Source organism: Thamnophis elegans, chromosome 9 (assembly GCF_009769535.1).
Source record: "Thamnophis elegans isolate rThaEle1 chromosome 9, rThaEle1.pri, whole genome shotgun sequence".
In the NCBI taxonomy this organism is placed as follows: domain Eukaryota; kingdom Metazoa; phylum Chordata; class Lepidosauria; order Squamata; family Colubridae; genus Thamnophis; species Thamnophis elegans.
Window position 1 is genome coordinate 67,199,596 of NC_045549.1, and position 16,269 is coordinate 67,215,864.

The 16,269-nt window shown below is 42.9% G+C and overlaps 1 protein-coding gene across 1 annotated transcript in view; it reads left to right on the top strand.

Moving 5' to 3' along the window:
• LNX1 (ligand of numb-protein X 1) overlaps positions 1-16,269 on the top strand; it is a 119,507-nt gene that overhangs the window by 99,620 nt on the left and 3,618 nt on the right. The window contains exon 8 of the mRNA XM_032223880.1: positions 5,661-5,889. Within this exon, the coding sequence (XP_032079771.1) occupies positions 5,661-5,889 (229 nt within the window). The remainder of the gene's footprint in view (positions 1-5,660; positions 5,890-16,269) is intronic.

The following is a 16,269-nucleotide window of genomic DNA, read 5'->3' on the forward strand; positions in this document are numbered from 1 at the left end:
CTCATTAAGGTTTGGGGTAGATGAGTGAAAATAACTTGGGGGGTTGGATATCATTTTTCTGATTAGGGAGTCCTTGAGACACCTACGTTTCTTGAATGAATGAAATGAATAAACTCATTAATTCATTGCTCTGAGTTATTGTCATATGCTCTACTTCAAGTGCCTTTCAACACATCTTCTAGTATTTCTGCTAAGATTTGACTGTTGATGCAGGAAAATAAGTTGCAATAAGGAGAACAAAGCTAGCTTAATAGCTGTGTTCTCTAGCTGATTTGCAATACAATTCGACATATCAAAACAGTAAAGTCCAATATGCAATAAACAAAATCATTACCAGCCTGAGGTTGAATATTTCATAGATTAATCGGGGAAATTGTCATAGGTTTCCCTATCTGCTGTATTTCCCATCATGTTAAGACTGAAGTTTTGGAAAATGATATGTGTCTATTTATTTATTGGATTTCTAAGCCTCTTTAATTTGTTATGGTTCTGGGTGGCTACCAACCTATAAAGATACAAGTAAGAATAAATAATTATGATAATTAGGATTTTTACATTTAAGGGGCGCTAAATACAGACAAGCATTCTTCTTCTCTTCTGCTTAGTTTAGTTGAAGGGTATCCAACCTTGGCAACTTTTAAGACTTGTGGACTTCAGCTCCCAGAATTCCCCAGCCAGAATTCCCACAAGCTGGCTGGGGAATTCTGGAAGCTGAAGTCCGCAAGTCTTAAACGTTGCCAAGGCTTGGCACCCCTGGTTTAGTTTTTCACATCTTATCAATCCTTTTAGAACCCAAAGAAGCCCCCAATAAATAAATAAATAAGATTTTGAAATGCTACCAATGAAAGAATAGTAGGGCATAGAGCTGTAATCTCCAGACAATTGGCAGAGTTATATGCAGTGGTCATATTCAGCCGGTTTGCACTGGTTCGGACGAACCAGTTGTGACACCCACCCACTTGCCCCGGGGCTACGCCATCCTATTGAGCCATGTTTTCTAAGCTGCGTGCAAGCCAGGTGCCTGAGGAAAGCGCTTGCACAGAAGGCGCACACACGCACTCACATTTTCGGTGTGCGGCGAACCAGTGTTAATATGATGTGAAACCAGGGGTGGGTTTCTCGCCCCGTTCCAACCGGTTCGGTTGGAACAGGGCTGGCGGCGTCCTCGTGCACGCGCATGCGTACTAGTGTCTGTGCGATGCTCCAGCTGCTCCTGGAGGATCGCGCAGGCGCTGTATGCATCCTGCGCATGCGTGGAAGCGCAGAACTTGTCAAAAACGGGTAAGGAGCGCGGGCGGGCGGGTGCGCCCTTCGCCGTTCCCGGAAGTTACTTACTTCCAGGTTCACCGACCAACCGGTTTGCGGGGACCGCCGCGAACCGGTTGAAACCCACCCCTGTGTGAAACCCACCTCTGGCTATATAGTTTTTTAATGCTCTGATTGAAGGATGGGAGGAACAACATTTACTTTAAAATGCAATACAGTTTGCTAACTTTTTATAAAATACTTAAGTTTTATAACAGCAACCACTCTACGTTTCCCCTGGTGGTGCCAAAGGAGCAATTTTAAAGAACTCTGTTCATTATCTCGCCTGAGAAAACATCTATTCCTAGATTTATCTCATATTGTGTAAGTTGTGGCTTGGGAGAATCCTGCTTTTCAGGCGAGAACTAATAAGGAAACACTTTGATTGCTTGAAAGACTGCAGACTCAGCAGCATGACCCACCTCCTACACTTACTGGCACAAGGAAAGGTCTTATTTGACACACACACAAAATAATGATGACAGCCAGATGTGGACCAAGGAGTATGGAGATGCTTCCTGATTTATTAGAAACAAGGCTCCTGAAAAACCAGTCTCCACTCATTCACTTCTGACATTGGCATCGTTTTCAGTTAAAGATTTTAATTTTCCTAAAGCTCCAGATATTTCCTACGAAAAAAAGGGAAGTCAAAGCTGGGGAAAATTAGTCATTGAATGTATAATGCAGGGGTCGGCAACCTTAAACACTCAGTTTTTTTCATAGGAAAAAAGAACCACAAAGAGCCACCAGAAGCCCTCCATTCAATTCTGGAGCCTACTGGAAGTCCCGTTTACCCACCATAGAGTCTCCTCCTAGCGCGGCATCCTTTTTCCTCTCCCTGTCCTAAACATAAATCTTATCAATTGTGGAGTTGACCAGAGCTGACCCACCCCTTGCCGTAGAATCTCCTCCTGGCATGCCCTACTCCCCCGCCCCAAACCGGAAGCTCCTCTCAAAATTGTGGTGCTGCTGACTGGTGACAGGGAGCCACAGCAGAGGGATGAAAGAGCCACATGTGGCTCCAGAGCCACAGGTTGCTGACCCTTGGTATCATGATTGGAGTTTTTGTTTAGATCAGTGGAGACCCACTTCAACTCCCCATTCTGCTATAATTGGGTACTAAACATGAGTGGGCTGATACGGGTTTGCCCAGGTTCAGGAGAACTCATAGCTAACATTATGGCCAGTTCGGAGAACCTCAAAATCCTACCCCTGGCTGGCCCTGCCCATCCAACCCCACCCCTCCCAGGAATCTCCATGTGGCCCGTTTTGAATGCAAGATAAGTGCAGGGCCTGTGTGGAGGCTGGGGAGGGGGGTCAACGGGCCTCCTGGAAGTTCTGGAAGGCTGGAAACGGGCCTCCGGAGGGCGTCTGAAGCCCGGGGAGGCAGTTTTCACCCACCCAGAGGCTCAAGGAAAGCCTCCAGAGCCTGGGAAAGGTGGAACCCTCCCCCTGCTGTCATACAGGAGGCCGACTAGGCCACACCCACCACGCCCATGCCCACCCAGCAACTGGACAGAGAACCCCTTGCTGAAATTTTTGAAGCCCACCCCTGGTACTAAATGATCGTTCACTATCACTCAGCCTGACCCCACCTCATATAGCAGCCAAAACAAGTTAGCAAATGATGCACTTTTATGCTTCTATACCAAGAGGCAAGTTCCATTGAACTTCATGGAATTTAATTTTGAATGTGCCTACGTTCTGCTATTATTAAAAATAAAATCTGATCTCCCTGTCAGTTTTTTAACCTTAATTTTTTTACACCGATGTCTCCATATGCTATCCAGTTCCAGCATTACCTATTCCCATGTGGGAGTCGGCATCTAAAATGGCTGGAGATAAATTGAGAACAGAGAAGAAATTGCCTCCTAATTTGTTCCAGATGCCACAAGTATCTGTAAAAAAACTTGACACTTTTTTTTCAGGGTTCTCCCCAAGTTTAAACTTGTTTTCAGTGCTCCCAAATGTTAGTTTTGAACATCATTTTGGGGATAGCGTGCTATGAATTAGCCACGTTTAGGAAGGGGGGGGAGTTTAACATGCAAGATATGACGTCCCCTCTCCTATAGGCATATCAATTTTTCAATCCATGATTGTGCGCACTAAAGTCTTAAACCATCATTAATAATGATTAATTTCAAAAATTTGAATACCCACTAAAAGATGTTGATCTCTCTTTCCTCCTAAATATATGCAAGCAGGGCTGGGCTTCAAAAATTTCAGCAACAAATTGGATGTAAATGGTAAACAGGGATTTGGAAAGGAGGATTAGAAAATTTTGGTAATAAATATTATGGATGTTTAGCTAGAATAGGATATGAGGATCTAATGTTAATGGAGGATTTTATAAATAAGTAAATGAAATGCCAGTATGTGGTTTTGTATTAAATCTTGGTTTATTTTATGATGAAGGACGTTTAAATAATCGTAGTCAAATAAAAGTGGAGGTATGATTATGGTAATATAATAAATATCCGAGTTAAGATATTAGAATTAATTATGAATTATATTTGATGACGGTGGAAGAGATGCATGAAAGCCTTTTGTAACCAACTGATACACTTTCTACAGTATGTAAAAAAGGAGGATTTGTATGTTTGTTTTGAAAATAAAAATATATATATTTTAAAAAATTTAGCAACAGATTCTCTGCTCAGTTGCTGTGTGGGTGTGGCCATGGTGGGTGTGGCCTAGTCTGCCTCCTGCACCATGGCGGGGTGCGGGGTGTTTTTGCCTTCCCCAGGCTCCGGAGGCTTTTCTCGAGCCTCTGGGAGGGTGAAAACTTCCTCCCTCGGGCTCCAGAGGCTCTCCAGGGGCCCGTTTCTGGCCTTCCAGAACTTCCAGGAGGCCCGTTTCACCCCCTCCCCAAGCCTCCGCATGGGCCCTACACTTACCTCGGATCCAAAACGGGCCACATGGAGACTCCTGGGAGGGGAGGAGCCTGCCAGCGGTGGTATTTGGAGGTTCTCCGAATCAGTCATAATGTTAGCTACAGGTTCTCCCGAACCCGAGCAAACCTGTAGCGGCCCACCTCTGTTAATGCAAGATGGATGCATGATTATATACCAATTAACTCATACTTACAATCTAGCATTCTTACGCGGAACAGTATTATCTAGTCAACATTAGACCCCTTAAATATATAAGTACCCTAACCCTATATAAGGATATGATAAATTAAGTAAGTTAATTAATTAATTAATTAATTAATACATGCCAATTATTTGTTTAATGGATAGAGGATGCCAACCATAGAGTTATTAATTATTGTCAATAAGAGTGTAAGGAGTTTAGTGAGCATATTAGACAGATTAGCTTCATATATTTGAATTTTTTTCAGGTTAGTCGGCATTTGTAGGTTAGCAGTTTCCAAGAACATAGCAAACTAGAATTAGTCTTGATGAGCTTAACAATAAATTATAGTAATGTTTTTAAAGGTACCAAAACAGACAAACCAACAACATTCACAAATACTTAATTTTCCATTATTTACACATACTGTACATCTCCCTGTGCACACTTAGGCATATTCTGTTGCAATATTCATAGGGCCACAAATGTATTGTCATTAATTCCAGATAGCACATACATCTCTTTTGCCCAAAACAATTGATTTCCATTTTTATAAATGGTTGATTAAGGCCTGGAGTTAAAAAGATGTCCAAAACTAAGTTTCTGGAACTTTCTGATCTGGAAATTAAATGTAGACTCTATGTACATTTGCAATAGCTCTGATAGTTGTAACTAAAAAAAACCTTAAGCTTCTTGGTGACACTGTTGTTCTAAAAATGGAATTTAGGGCAGAGTACATACAAAACCCAAATAAAAAATATAGTATTAATATAAATCTCCATCAAAAATGTATGTGAGACCAGTGATCATATCCAGTCATAAACAGTCTGAGTTGGTCCCTTTTGGAGTAGTGAAATGCTACCGGTTCGGAATGGTTTGCTCGAACCAGTAGTAAATAATGCTACCAGTGCACCTGAACCAGTAATAAAAAAAAATGCTACCAATTCTGGCGAACTGGTATTTCCGACAATCAGCTGTGATGCACTATTTATATTAGCTAGAATATTCGGATTTCCTGCTTTCTAGCTAATTTAAATCGCTCGGCACAGTGGATTTCCCCCCCCTGCTGTTCTACTTACCATTGCAGGCAGTAGCAGACTCCTGCTCACCTAGACGTCATCACGTCCTATTTTTGATGCTCTGCACATGCGCGGAAGGTCCTGCACATGTGCGGAGGTAGCTCAGGCGAGCTCAGATTTGCGAACTGGTAGCGAAGGTAAGTGGTGAGCGTAGCGTTGAATTAAAAATGTTTCCACTATTTTGTTTTTCATGTCCAACAGGCGATATCCTGCTCAACGTGAATGGAATTGATCTGACAGGTGTCAGCCGCGGAGAGGCGGTAGCCCATTTGAAAAATGTCTCCTCGTCGGTGGTGTTCAAAGCACTAGAACTGAAAGCGTGTGAGACCACGGAAGGAGAAAACGGGGACTTATTGCCTGATGCCAATTTGAGAACCTCCAGTCAGAGCGAGTGGTCTCCTTCCTGGGTGATGTGGCTTGAATTACCAAGGTGAGTTCAAGCAAAGGAAGTTTTATGAGGCTTATGTGATTCTCGCTCAGTTTAATGCACTGCACAGATATTTGAATTAACTACAGGCTCTTTGAAATCCCTTCTGCTTTCCCCATGCTGCATCTGTCGTAGCTATGGATGTATTCCTGGACACAGGACATACTGACCTGGTTTAAGGCAGCAAGAAGATCTTGAAATGTTCCTGCCCCTTCTTTTCTCTTTTTAATAGACCTAGCCCCGGATGGCTAACCTATGGCACTTGTGACATGCAGTTAACTCCACGATTAGGAATCTCATTCAGCTCAAGCTTATTATCAGCCATTCTTAATAGCAAAACTTACACTTCAGTGTTAAGATACTTCTGACTTTCCATAATCTGTCCCATCACGTGGTGTAAAAAGATGATGATTTCACTCCCATGCTGAGCGGAGATACAAACACTACTATTCCAGTTCACAAAGGCATTTAAACTGACTGGCCCCGTCCCCATCTATCCTCTCCCTCCTGAGTCCCAGCTGATCGGGAGAAAATGGAGATTTTGCAGTATCCTTCCCCTGGAGTGGGGAGGAAATGGGGATTTTGCAGTATCCTTCCCCTGGAATGGGGAGGGAATGGGGATTTTGCAGTATCTTTCCCCTGGAGTGGGGAGGGAATGGAGATTTTTCAGTATCCTTCCCCTGGAGTGAGGTGGGAATGGAGATTTTGCAGTATCCTTCCCCTGCCATGGCCACTAAGGCATACCCACAGAACCGGTAGTAAAAAAGCACTTTTTTCAGTGTTGTTGTAACTTCGAACAGTCACTAAATGAACTATCGTAAGCCAAGGACTACCTGTACATCCATAGAGAGTCCTGCTTTAAGATTGGACCACCCTGGGTCTTTGCACAACATCTATACAGCTTGCAGATTTCACAGGCACCGTTTCAGTTCTAGGTTGATTTAAATTGTTTGTCTTCGCCCAGATGTTCAAAAACTCTGCACACAGTGGTGGTGAAATTGTCCAAACCGTTTTCCCGTTCACCCTCCGCCAGCCTTAAAAACTGTTCTAATGGGCTAGAAGCAGCTGTGTTATATTTTTTGTACAAAAAAAAAGAAAGAAAACCCAAATAAAATGAAACCACAAAGTGCATAGTTTGTTACCCACTCACAAAATGCATTTAAATGTCTTCTTGGGATCTGATTTATACTTCATTGCAACATTTATATCAACCTGATTGTTTTTTTAAAAAAATGAGGTACTGCCAGGATGACACACTATTAAATTTACCCTCAACCTGAACTTCAGCAGCCCATAAAATAAGGAAAATCAATTACACAAGACACTCTTAACAGATTTGCCACAAATCTTTTGTTTTGTTCAGTCTTATTCATATTTATTGCAATATATAAGATTATACTGGAAAGCGGGTGTTTGTGGTTTTGTTTCAGTTATACGTTACATGTGTGCAAGGATTATTTTTAAGCCATTTTGGGGGGGAACATAAGTAAATATAAGAAGTAAATATACAATACCAAAAGCATGTTTTCCAACATGGTAATTCAGCAGAGGAGAGGAGTTTCACTTTCAGTTTTAGTTTCAGCTATCAACGCAGCATGCAGCTTTAGTACAGAACAAGCCACGCCCAGGCTCCTTGCTGTCTCCTTCCTTGTTGCTCACACAGCAAATACTGTTTGTTTCCAAAAAGCCCTCAACTCTCTCACACACTGACAGGATGCTAGCCAGATGAATTCCATGAATGCTGGTAGGCAGAGGCACCGGAGTACCTCTGTTTGTTTCCAAATAGCCCTCAACTCTCTCAGACACTGACAGGATGCTAGCCAGATGAATTCCATGAATGCTGGTAGGCAGAGGCACCGGAGTACCTCTGTTTGTTTCCAAAAAGCCTTCAACTCTCTCACACACTGACAGGATGCTAGCCAGATGAATTCCATGAATGCTGGTAGGCAGAGGCACCGGAGTACCTCTGTTTCCAAATAGCCCTCAACTCTCACACACACTGACAGGATGCTAGCCAGATGAATTCCATGAATGCTGGTAGGCAGAGGCACCGGAGTACCTCTGGTGCCTCTGGTTACCAGCAGAGGAGTTTTTTTCTTCTCAAAAACTAAGGTGCGTCTTATACTCTGGTGCGTCTTATAGTCCGAAAAACAGGCATATATACGCCTATACCCCTTGCTCAGACAGGCAACCCTATATCATTCCAGACAGATGGTTGTCCAACTTCTTACAAACTTTGTTGGAGCAACCACAACTTTGGGAGGCAAGTTGTTCTGCTGATTAATTGTTCTAATTGTCAGGAAATGCCTCCTAGGTTACTTCTCTGCTTGATTAGTTTCCATTCCATTATCTATGGAGATTCTCAGATGTCTAGGTCGTGGTTGTCCCAAAGATGAAGAAGCTTCTTGGATGAGAAGCGAAATATCTTCAAAGAAAACCCAGAAAAGTCCAGTTGCCTCTTGAAACGGCACCTTTGGAATTTCCATCCATTGCTTCTTGCCCTGCCCTCAGGTGCTTTGGAGAATAGCTTCACTCCCTCTTGTTTATAGCAGCCCCTGAGATATTGAAACACTGGTATCATGTCTCCCCTACTCCTTCTTTTCATTCAACTAGACCTTGATCTGATTCAGCATCTGTCTGCCTCTTCAAAACGAAATCCAATAAGGTTTGTTTGGTAAGGCCACACTTGGAATCCTGCATTCAGTTTTGGTCGCCATGATGTAAAAAAGATGTGAAGACTCTAGAAAGAGTGCAGAGAAGAGCAACAAAGATGATTAGGGGACTGGAGGCTAAAACATATGAAGAACAGTTGCAGGAACTGGATATGTCTAGTTTAATGAAAAGAAGGACTAGGGGAGACATGATAGCAGTCTTCCAATATCTCAGGGGTTGCCACAAAGAAGAGGGAGTCAAACTATTCTCCAAGGCACCTGAGGGTAGGACAAGAAGGAATGGGTGGAAACTAATCAAGGAGAGAAGCCACCTAGAAATTTCCTGACAATTAGAACAATTAATCAGTGGAACAGCTTGCTTCCAGAAGCTGTGAATGCTCCAACACTGGATGTTTTTAAGAAGATGTTGGATAACCATTTGTCTGAAGTGGTGTAGGGTTTCCTGCCTAGACAGGGGGTTGGACTAGAAGACCTCCAAGCTCCCTTCCAACTCTGCTATTGTATTGTATTGCATTGTATTTTGCAATAACTGTTTACTCCTTATTGCTTCATCAAAGCAAACCATCCTATGATTCTGTGGCCTATTATGTAGACTTCAATAGCAAACCAGTTGATAGAGGACATTTGAAAATGTGCTTGTGAAATTGTGAAATGTGTATTGCAATGAAATGATTAAGACCCATTGGAGTAGTAGGCCTTCAGTGACATAATGCCTCTAGACCCGTGGTGGTGAATCTATGGCATGTGTGCTAGAGATGGGCTTGTGCGTCATCACCCGCTTCTCTTTTGGGCATGGTGCATGAAGACTTTTTTGCATGAAGACCAGCTGGCCAGCACGCATGCATGGGCCAGAACCCAGGAGAGAGCTGGCTGTTGCGCATGCGCGCTGGACCAACTAGCATCCGTGCATGCATGCAATGGGACTCGGAGAGCAGCTGGCCACCATGCACATGCACAGTGGCCAACTGCTCTCTTTTGGGTTCTGGTGCTCCAATTTTGGCACTCGGTGCCGAAAGGTTTAGCCATCACTTCCCTAGACTGATATCAGGTTCCTCCCCCCCCCCGCATTTATAGATAAGAATTGAGATATAAGAGAGAGAGAGAGAGAGAGAGAAGGGGGGAAGTCTTGCCAAGTTGGCCGCACCCTTGTCGTCTTGGGCCGATGCCACGCGGCTTGTGGAGTTTTGCAGTCCACTCAGAATCCTTTATCTTTCACCTCGTTCTATATTCCATGCTACTTTATGAAGCCCATCAAGTATCAGCCTGAACTATGGATAGAATTTACCTTATTCGTTTTCCCTATTAAACCACTGGCTTATAAATGAAAGGGTTACATCAATGCCCAGAATTAAAATGGGCTGGGTAGAACTGAGGAAACAAAGAAACTGAAATGTAAAAAGAAGTGATCACTGTAAATAAAAGTGAATTCTTAAGAGAGAGCTGGAGATGAGAAAAGGAGGGAAAAAATGTGAAAACCAAGAAAAACAATGAAGAGAGAAAGGATGTAGAAATGCTGATGAGATTTTAAGTAGAGTCAGATCTGGGGAATTATATAAACATGTCCAAGAAGTCAACAGAAGCTAGGGTCAATTCATAGTTTCTAGATTGTGTAAATACTTAAGAAGGGGTCTTGGATAGAAGGAATGGAGAGAAAGAGGCAAACAGAGAATGCAGAGCCCCCAAAGGAAATATTAAAAATACAAGTGTAGAGGCTTATAATAGTGCGAAGTGCAAATGGAGAACTCATGGCCTTTTACTTATTAGCAAACTTACCTTTAATCAATGACTGGACCCTTGTTGTTAGATATGGGAGCCTCCTCAGGATGCCGTCGGCCAGACAGTGTCGGCTAGCGACCCCCAGGGGGAGAGCCTTCTCTGTGGGAGCGCCTTCCCTCTGGAATGAACTGCCCCCGGAGCTTCGTATAATCCCCGACCTCCGGTCCTTCTGACGCGCCCTAAAAAGTTGGCTTTTCCGGCAAGCCAGCCTGGCCTGAACAAAACAAAATACAGTATTGATCACTGTTAATTTTAATTCGAATTTTTTTTAAAAAAAATATATTGTCAATTTTAATTGGGTTTGGGATATTCCATTTAATTTTTTTTAACTTTTATATCATGTGTTTCTTTTAATTGTTGTACGCCGCCCTGAGTCCTTGGGAGAAGGGCGGCATATAAATCTAATAAATCTCAATCTCAATATGTAATTACAGTTTGTTGTGGCCTGCTGGTAGCCTGCGGAGCTGGCAGCAGATTCGGCAGTGAGGAGGTTGGGGAGGAACATGGGCCAGTCCTGGAGTCTGGGGAAGGCTCGGATGAGGGCTCCGCATCGGAGGCAGAGAGGGGGCCAAGGCCATCTGGTAGACGTGCTGCCTCCGGAGTCTGACATCAGTGAAGCAGAAAAACAGTGGGAGCCTGTTCCCAGTGTGTGCATGCGCAGAGCTGCCAAAAGAACAATTAAGAAAAAAGGGGCGACTTGGAAGTAAGGCTTGGAGATGATTGTCCCCTCCCATAAGACATAAAAGAGGAGCGAACAGGACGTGAGCTTTTGCAGGAACCAATCAGTTCATTTGGTTGGTTCAAGCTTTGAGAAGTTCTGTTCGAGTCTGTGCTAAGTTTGGCCTTGCAAAACTAATTGGCAATTAGGTCTCTGGCAGCATTTCAAGGACGATAAAGGTGGATGCTTATCAACCTTACCCTGAAAGACTGTGGCAACTCGAGCAGACATCTGTCAGAATCTTCATAGATTGTTTTCGAAGTCTTGCGGGCTGTGAATGACCATAATTCACAGCCGTATAAATAAAAGAGGGTTTGGGGGACTCAGATTGTGATTTATGGTTTCTCAGGAAGCCTAGGTCAGAAGAGCGTTTCACAAGTTCCTCACTCCAAAATAGAGACGAGTGTACGTGTTTTGGGACGCCCAAGCTTAGCAAGGATCAGACTAAATAGTTTAAATGACGTCTTGAAACTGTAAACAACAAATGGTGTCCTCAGCACCCATAGACAGGAAATGTGGCAATGCTCAACGTCATCTTTATTTTATAACAAAGAAATAACATTGCCTTATTGCTTTCTGGGGAACTTTAACAGTTGCATGATATTTAGCAATCGCATGGCAAAATGACTTTCATTATTCCTGCCTTATTGGAGTGATTCGAAAGAGGGCGCCTGATTATTTTGCACAGAATTTGGAAACGGGTGTCCGTGTGTGCTTTCACGCCCGTATCCTCAAAGAAAGATTTTGCTTTCTTAGCACCAGCCGCAAATTTTACCGGGGCTCCTTTTTCCCATGCCAAACTATACATGTACTGGTTTCTCCATCCTTCCCCTCTCTCTATGGCCTCTTTTACTCGAGGAAAATTACCCACCATGTCAGCAGGTTTGGAAACAGGAAATTCATTGTAATCATATCTCCAGCTGCAGCACCACTCACAGAAAGGATCCACAGTGTGTATGAAAACCGAGGGGAATTAGTATGCTGTACTTAGCGTGTTGGGCTTCAAAAATTCAGATTAACAAGGAAAGGGGCAAAAGCTGATTATAATTGACAGGAACAGGGGTGTATTTCTTATTAGCCCTTGCTTATTTGACGAGGCACTCAGAATTCAGTATTTGGATTTGCTTGCTTTTTGCAAAACTGATGATCGCCTACTTCAATCTTGCCTTGTGAGCTGCATCGGACGCCTTATTTTTTTCCGTTCTTGCTTTTTCTGAGCTTTGCGTGCCACATCTGGAAGCCCTTTAAGCAGGTCTTTTTCGCCAGAATATGCATCACATTAATACACATTAACTCATTTCCCCCTTGGTCTAAGAATGTAACCTCTTAGGGGCAGAGTTCTCGTTTTGTGCTACGAAGGGCAGCCGACCGTCCAGCAAAAGCTGAGGAAAGGTTAAATAGGCCTCAAGGGTATTTTCTTTTTTTCCCCCTTTTGTTATTGAACTGTCTTGGGAGAAATAAGGGTCTGATTAACTGTGTGTTTCAGGCTGGAAATCGTTTGTGAATTATTTAGCAAGGATTGACTGTCATTCCAAAGGCACCTTCAAAAACAAGTACACTTGACTTTACAAATCAATAACAAAAAAAAAGAAAGTTTTGCAGTACAGGCAGCCCACGACTTACAACAGTTCATTTAATCGTTTAACGACCGTTCAACGTTACAATGGCACTGAAAAAAGTGATTTATCACCATTTTGCCCACACTTATAAACCAGGAGTGGGATTCAGCCGGTTCGGACTGGTTCGAGTGAAACGGTCGCTCGACGATCAGCTGGGGAACGAACGGATTCACTTCGACGATCAGGTTGGCCTGCACCCCCACCCCTGTGCTTTACTTACCTATATCCTCTCAGATGATTCACACGGCAGGGTGGGTTTCCATGCTTCAGGTGTGTTACTCCCCAGAAGTAACATGGAAGGTACGTTTTGTTAAAACCGCTGACGTGGGCAAGCGCGTGAGAAAGAAAGCAACCACCAAACCAGTTGTTAAATATACTATACACTCTACTCTACTCTACTCTACTCTACTCTACTCTACTCTACTCTACTATACTATACTATACTATACTATACTATACTATACTATACTATACTGTTCTGTCCCCCCTTCTTCGCTCGTTCACAGACGACAGTCAGACAGACTTAAAAGGAAATAACTTTATCAGTCCTGGCTCACACTGGCTGCGAGCCCAAAATAAACATAAATAAGGTCTCTGACAAAAAGGTTACGCAGCAGAATGCAAAAACAAAGAGCTATTACAGCAACACCAGGTTTACAGAAAGAAAGCAAATCACTTCTCCAAGTGTCTCTTTGAATCAGGGTTACAGAAAGCAAATCACTTATCCAAGTGCCTCTCACAAACAAACCACGACCGATGAATGACGAGCCACGAATGAACGAATGAACGTTGACTTCTGCAACCAGGGCATGTCACCATCAGTCCTTTTATCTCCAGAAGATGACGATAACGAGCCCCAGCTGCATTGTTATTCCTGCATCCCGACTCAACTCACAGCAAACTTCTGCTGAGTCACAACACTATACTATACTATACACTCTACTCTACTCTACTTATACTCTACTCTACTCTACTCTGCCTGCCTGGGTCTTTTCAGAATAAGTGATTCTTTTCACTGTTTTCTCTACTTAACCTATTTTCACTGCCCAGGACTCAGTGAAGCAAAATGCAATCTCCAGCATGAACACTGACAGGGATGTTCTGTAGCAGAACACTTACTATATCCATGCTAGAGGAAGAACATGGAGTACTTCCCTTATGCAACACCCTACAAGAACATCTAAACTATGACTCACTGAAGACCGAGCGAGACATTCCATCTCAATGGAAGGGTTTAGCCTTCCGCTTTGAAGTCTCGAAGGCCTAGAAGCATTACCCAAGCAAGTTCCAGTCATTAAAAGAGCTAGACTTTTTGCCATCTCCAAAACACATGGACAGGAGCTTTGGGTGTGTGGCTGCTCTGATTCATCCCGACTTGCCTGGGATGTGTTAAGGTTTCAGAGAGACCAGGCTGTGATGTTTTGTCCACTTTTCATTACCCTGGGGCCAAAATGGAAGTGAGTCACAATCCTATCAGTTTTTCTCTTCACTTAATTTATAGACAATATAACAGTTGCACTTGCATAACCTCTATCTCTCTCTCCCTCTCTCTTTCCCTCTCTCTCTTTCCCCCTCTCTTCTGCCCCTCTCATTCTCTTTTTTTCTGTATCTCTGTTTCTCTCCCTCCCACCCTTCCTCTTTCCCCCCGCTCTCTTTCTTTGTTTCTTTCTCTCTTCCCCCTCATTCTCTCCCTCTTTCTGTTTCTCTCTGTGTGTTTCTGTGTGTTTCCCTCCCTCTTTCCCTCCCCCCCTCATTCTCTTTCTCTTTTCCTCCCTCCCCCTCTTCCCTCCCTCCCTCTTTCCCATGCTCTTCCTGTTTTCTCTCCCCCCTTCATTCTCTTTCTCTCTCTCTGTCTCTTCCCCCTCATTCTGTCTCTGTCTCATTCTCTCTCTCTTTCCCTCCCTCTCTTTCCCCACTCTCTTTCTCTCTGTTTCTTTTTCTCTGTGTTTCCCTTCCTGTTTCTTTCTCTCTTCCTTTCATTTTCTCTTTCTCTCCCTCTGTTTCTGTTTCCCTCCCTTGCATTCTCTCTCTCTATTTCTCTATTTCCCTCTCTCTCTTTCCCTCCCACCCTCTCTCTCTTTCCCCCACTCTCTTTCTCTCTGTTTCTTTCGGTTTCCCTTCCTGTTTCCCTCTCTCTTCCCCCTCTCTCATTCTCCCTTTCCCCCTCTCTTTTCTCTTTCTGTTTCCCTCCCTCTCATTCTCTCTCCCTCTCTATTTTTCTCTCTATATATTTCTCTCTGTGTGTGTTTCCTTCCCTCCCTCTCTTTCCCTCCCTCTCTCTTTTTCTCTCTGTTTCCCTCCCTTCCTCTTTTCCTCTCTCTTTCCCTCCCTCCCTCCCATTCTCTTCCCCCCTCCCCCCTCTCTCTCTCACACACACACACACCAACAACAACCTTCATTTTTGTGTCGTGGGAGAGAGCTGAAGTCAGGAAACAGTTGTCTTGCTTTGTTGCCTTTTCAAAGTTGGTTAAAACTGAATTCTTCAGAGAGCATTTAGAAATGGGGAGCGGGTGCGTTTAATGGCTTGGTGTTGTTTATATTTTATTGTAGAATTTTAATTTTTTTTTTCTGTTTTACTGTTGTAAGCAAGGAGTCTGGAATAGTCTGGTGACATAGTAGTCTATTACAGTTGTTTCTTCTCACTATTTTAAGATTAAGCCCCTATGCGCAAAAACCCTAACACTCATTTGCAGAATTGTGAGAAGATCATGCACGGATTATCTCTCAAAAGTGTGATTGTCTCCAATTTTAGTAAATTGAACTATACAGTTGTTTATAAAATACAATAAATTTCTGGAAGTCAGTGCATGTGATTAGACACAACCTTGTGGCTTCCTAGTACCAAGAACAGCTATCAATAATAGTGAAATCCTGACAACATTGGATCATGGCATTGGCAAATCTGCTGCGTTTGTGACTGCATGAAAAGTGGAATTCAGAATGCTGAAAACCCCACGCAGATGGTAAACGAATAAAACTGGATCCATGAAAAAAAAAGAGCCAACAGACACCTGCTTTTCACATTAGAAGCCAGCTAGCTATTATACAAACATTATACATTTATATTCTGCCAGCAGGTGAATACTTGTAGTTCTCAGGGGTCTAATCTACCATTCTATAAAAATCCTGCAGAAGAACAGAGCAAAAATCGTTTGCCTTAAAAAACAAACAAACAAACAAACAGTGTTTTCATTTTTAAATTACTCCAATTAAATTACTCCAAGGAATTACAACACAGAAGGTTCATCAGCTATGTTGATAATGCAATGCTGCAAGCTTTTTGCGTACATAGAATGCTGAATTGCAGGTAATCCTTGGTTTACAATTCGTTGCTTAGCGACCCTTTGAAATTACAACACTCCCCCCCCTCCCCAAAATATTTATGACCTGGATAAAAAGCTCTAATAGCTGGACCGCCTTGTGCTGATGTATTGCATTTTGAACATCCAGGAAATGGCCCATATTTACAGCTGTTTACATTTACATCCTGCAGCCCTGTCACTGCGACTTATTATTTTTTGCTGGAAACTGGTGTTTACAGTTTAATTATAATTATAATTAATATATGATACCTATAATTATAATTAATATATCATTC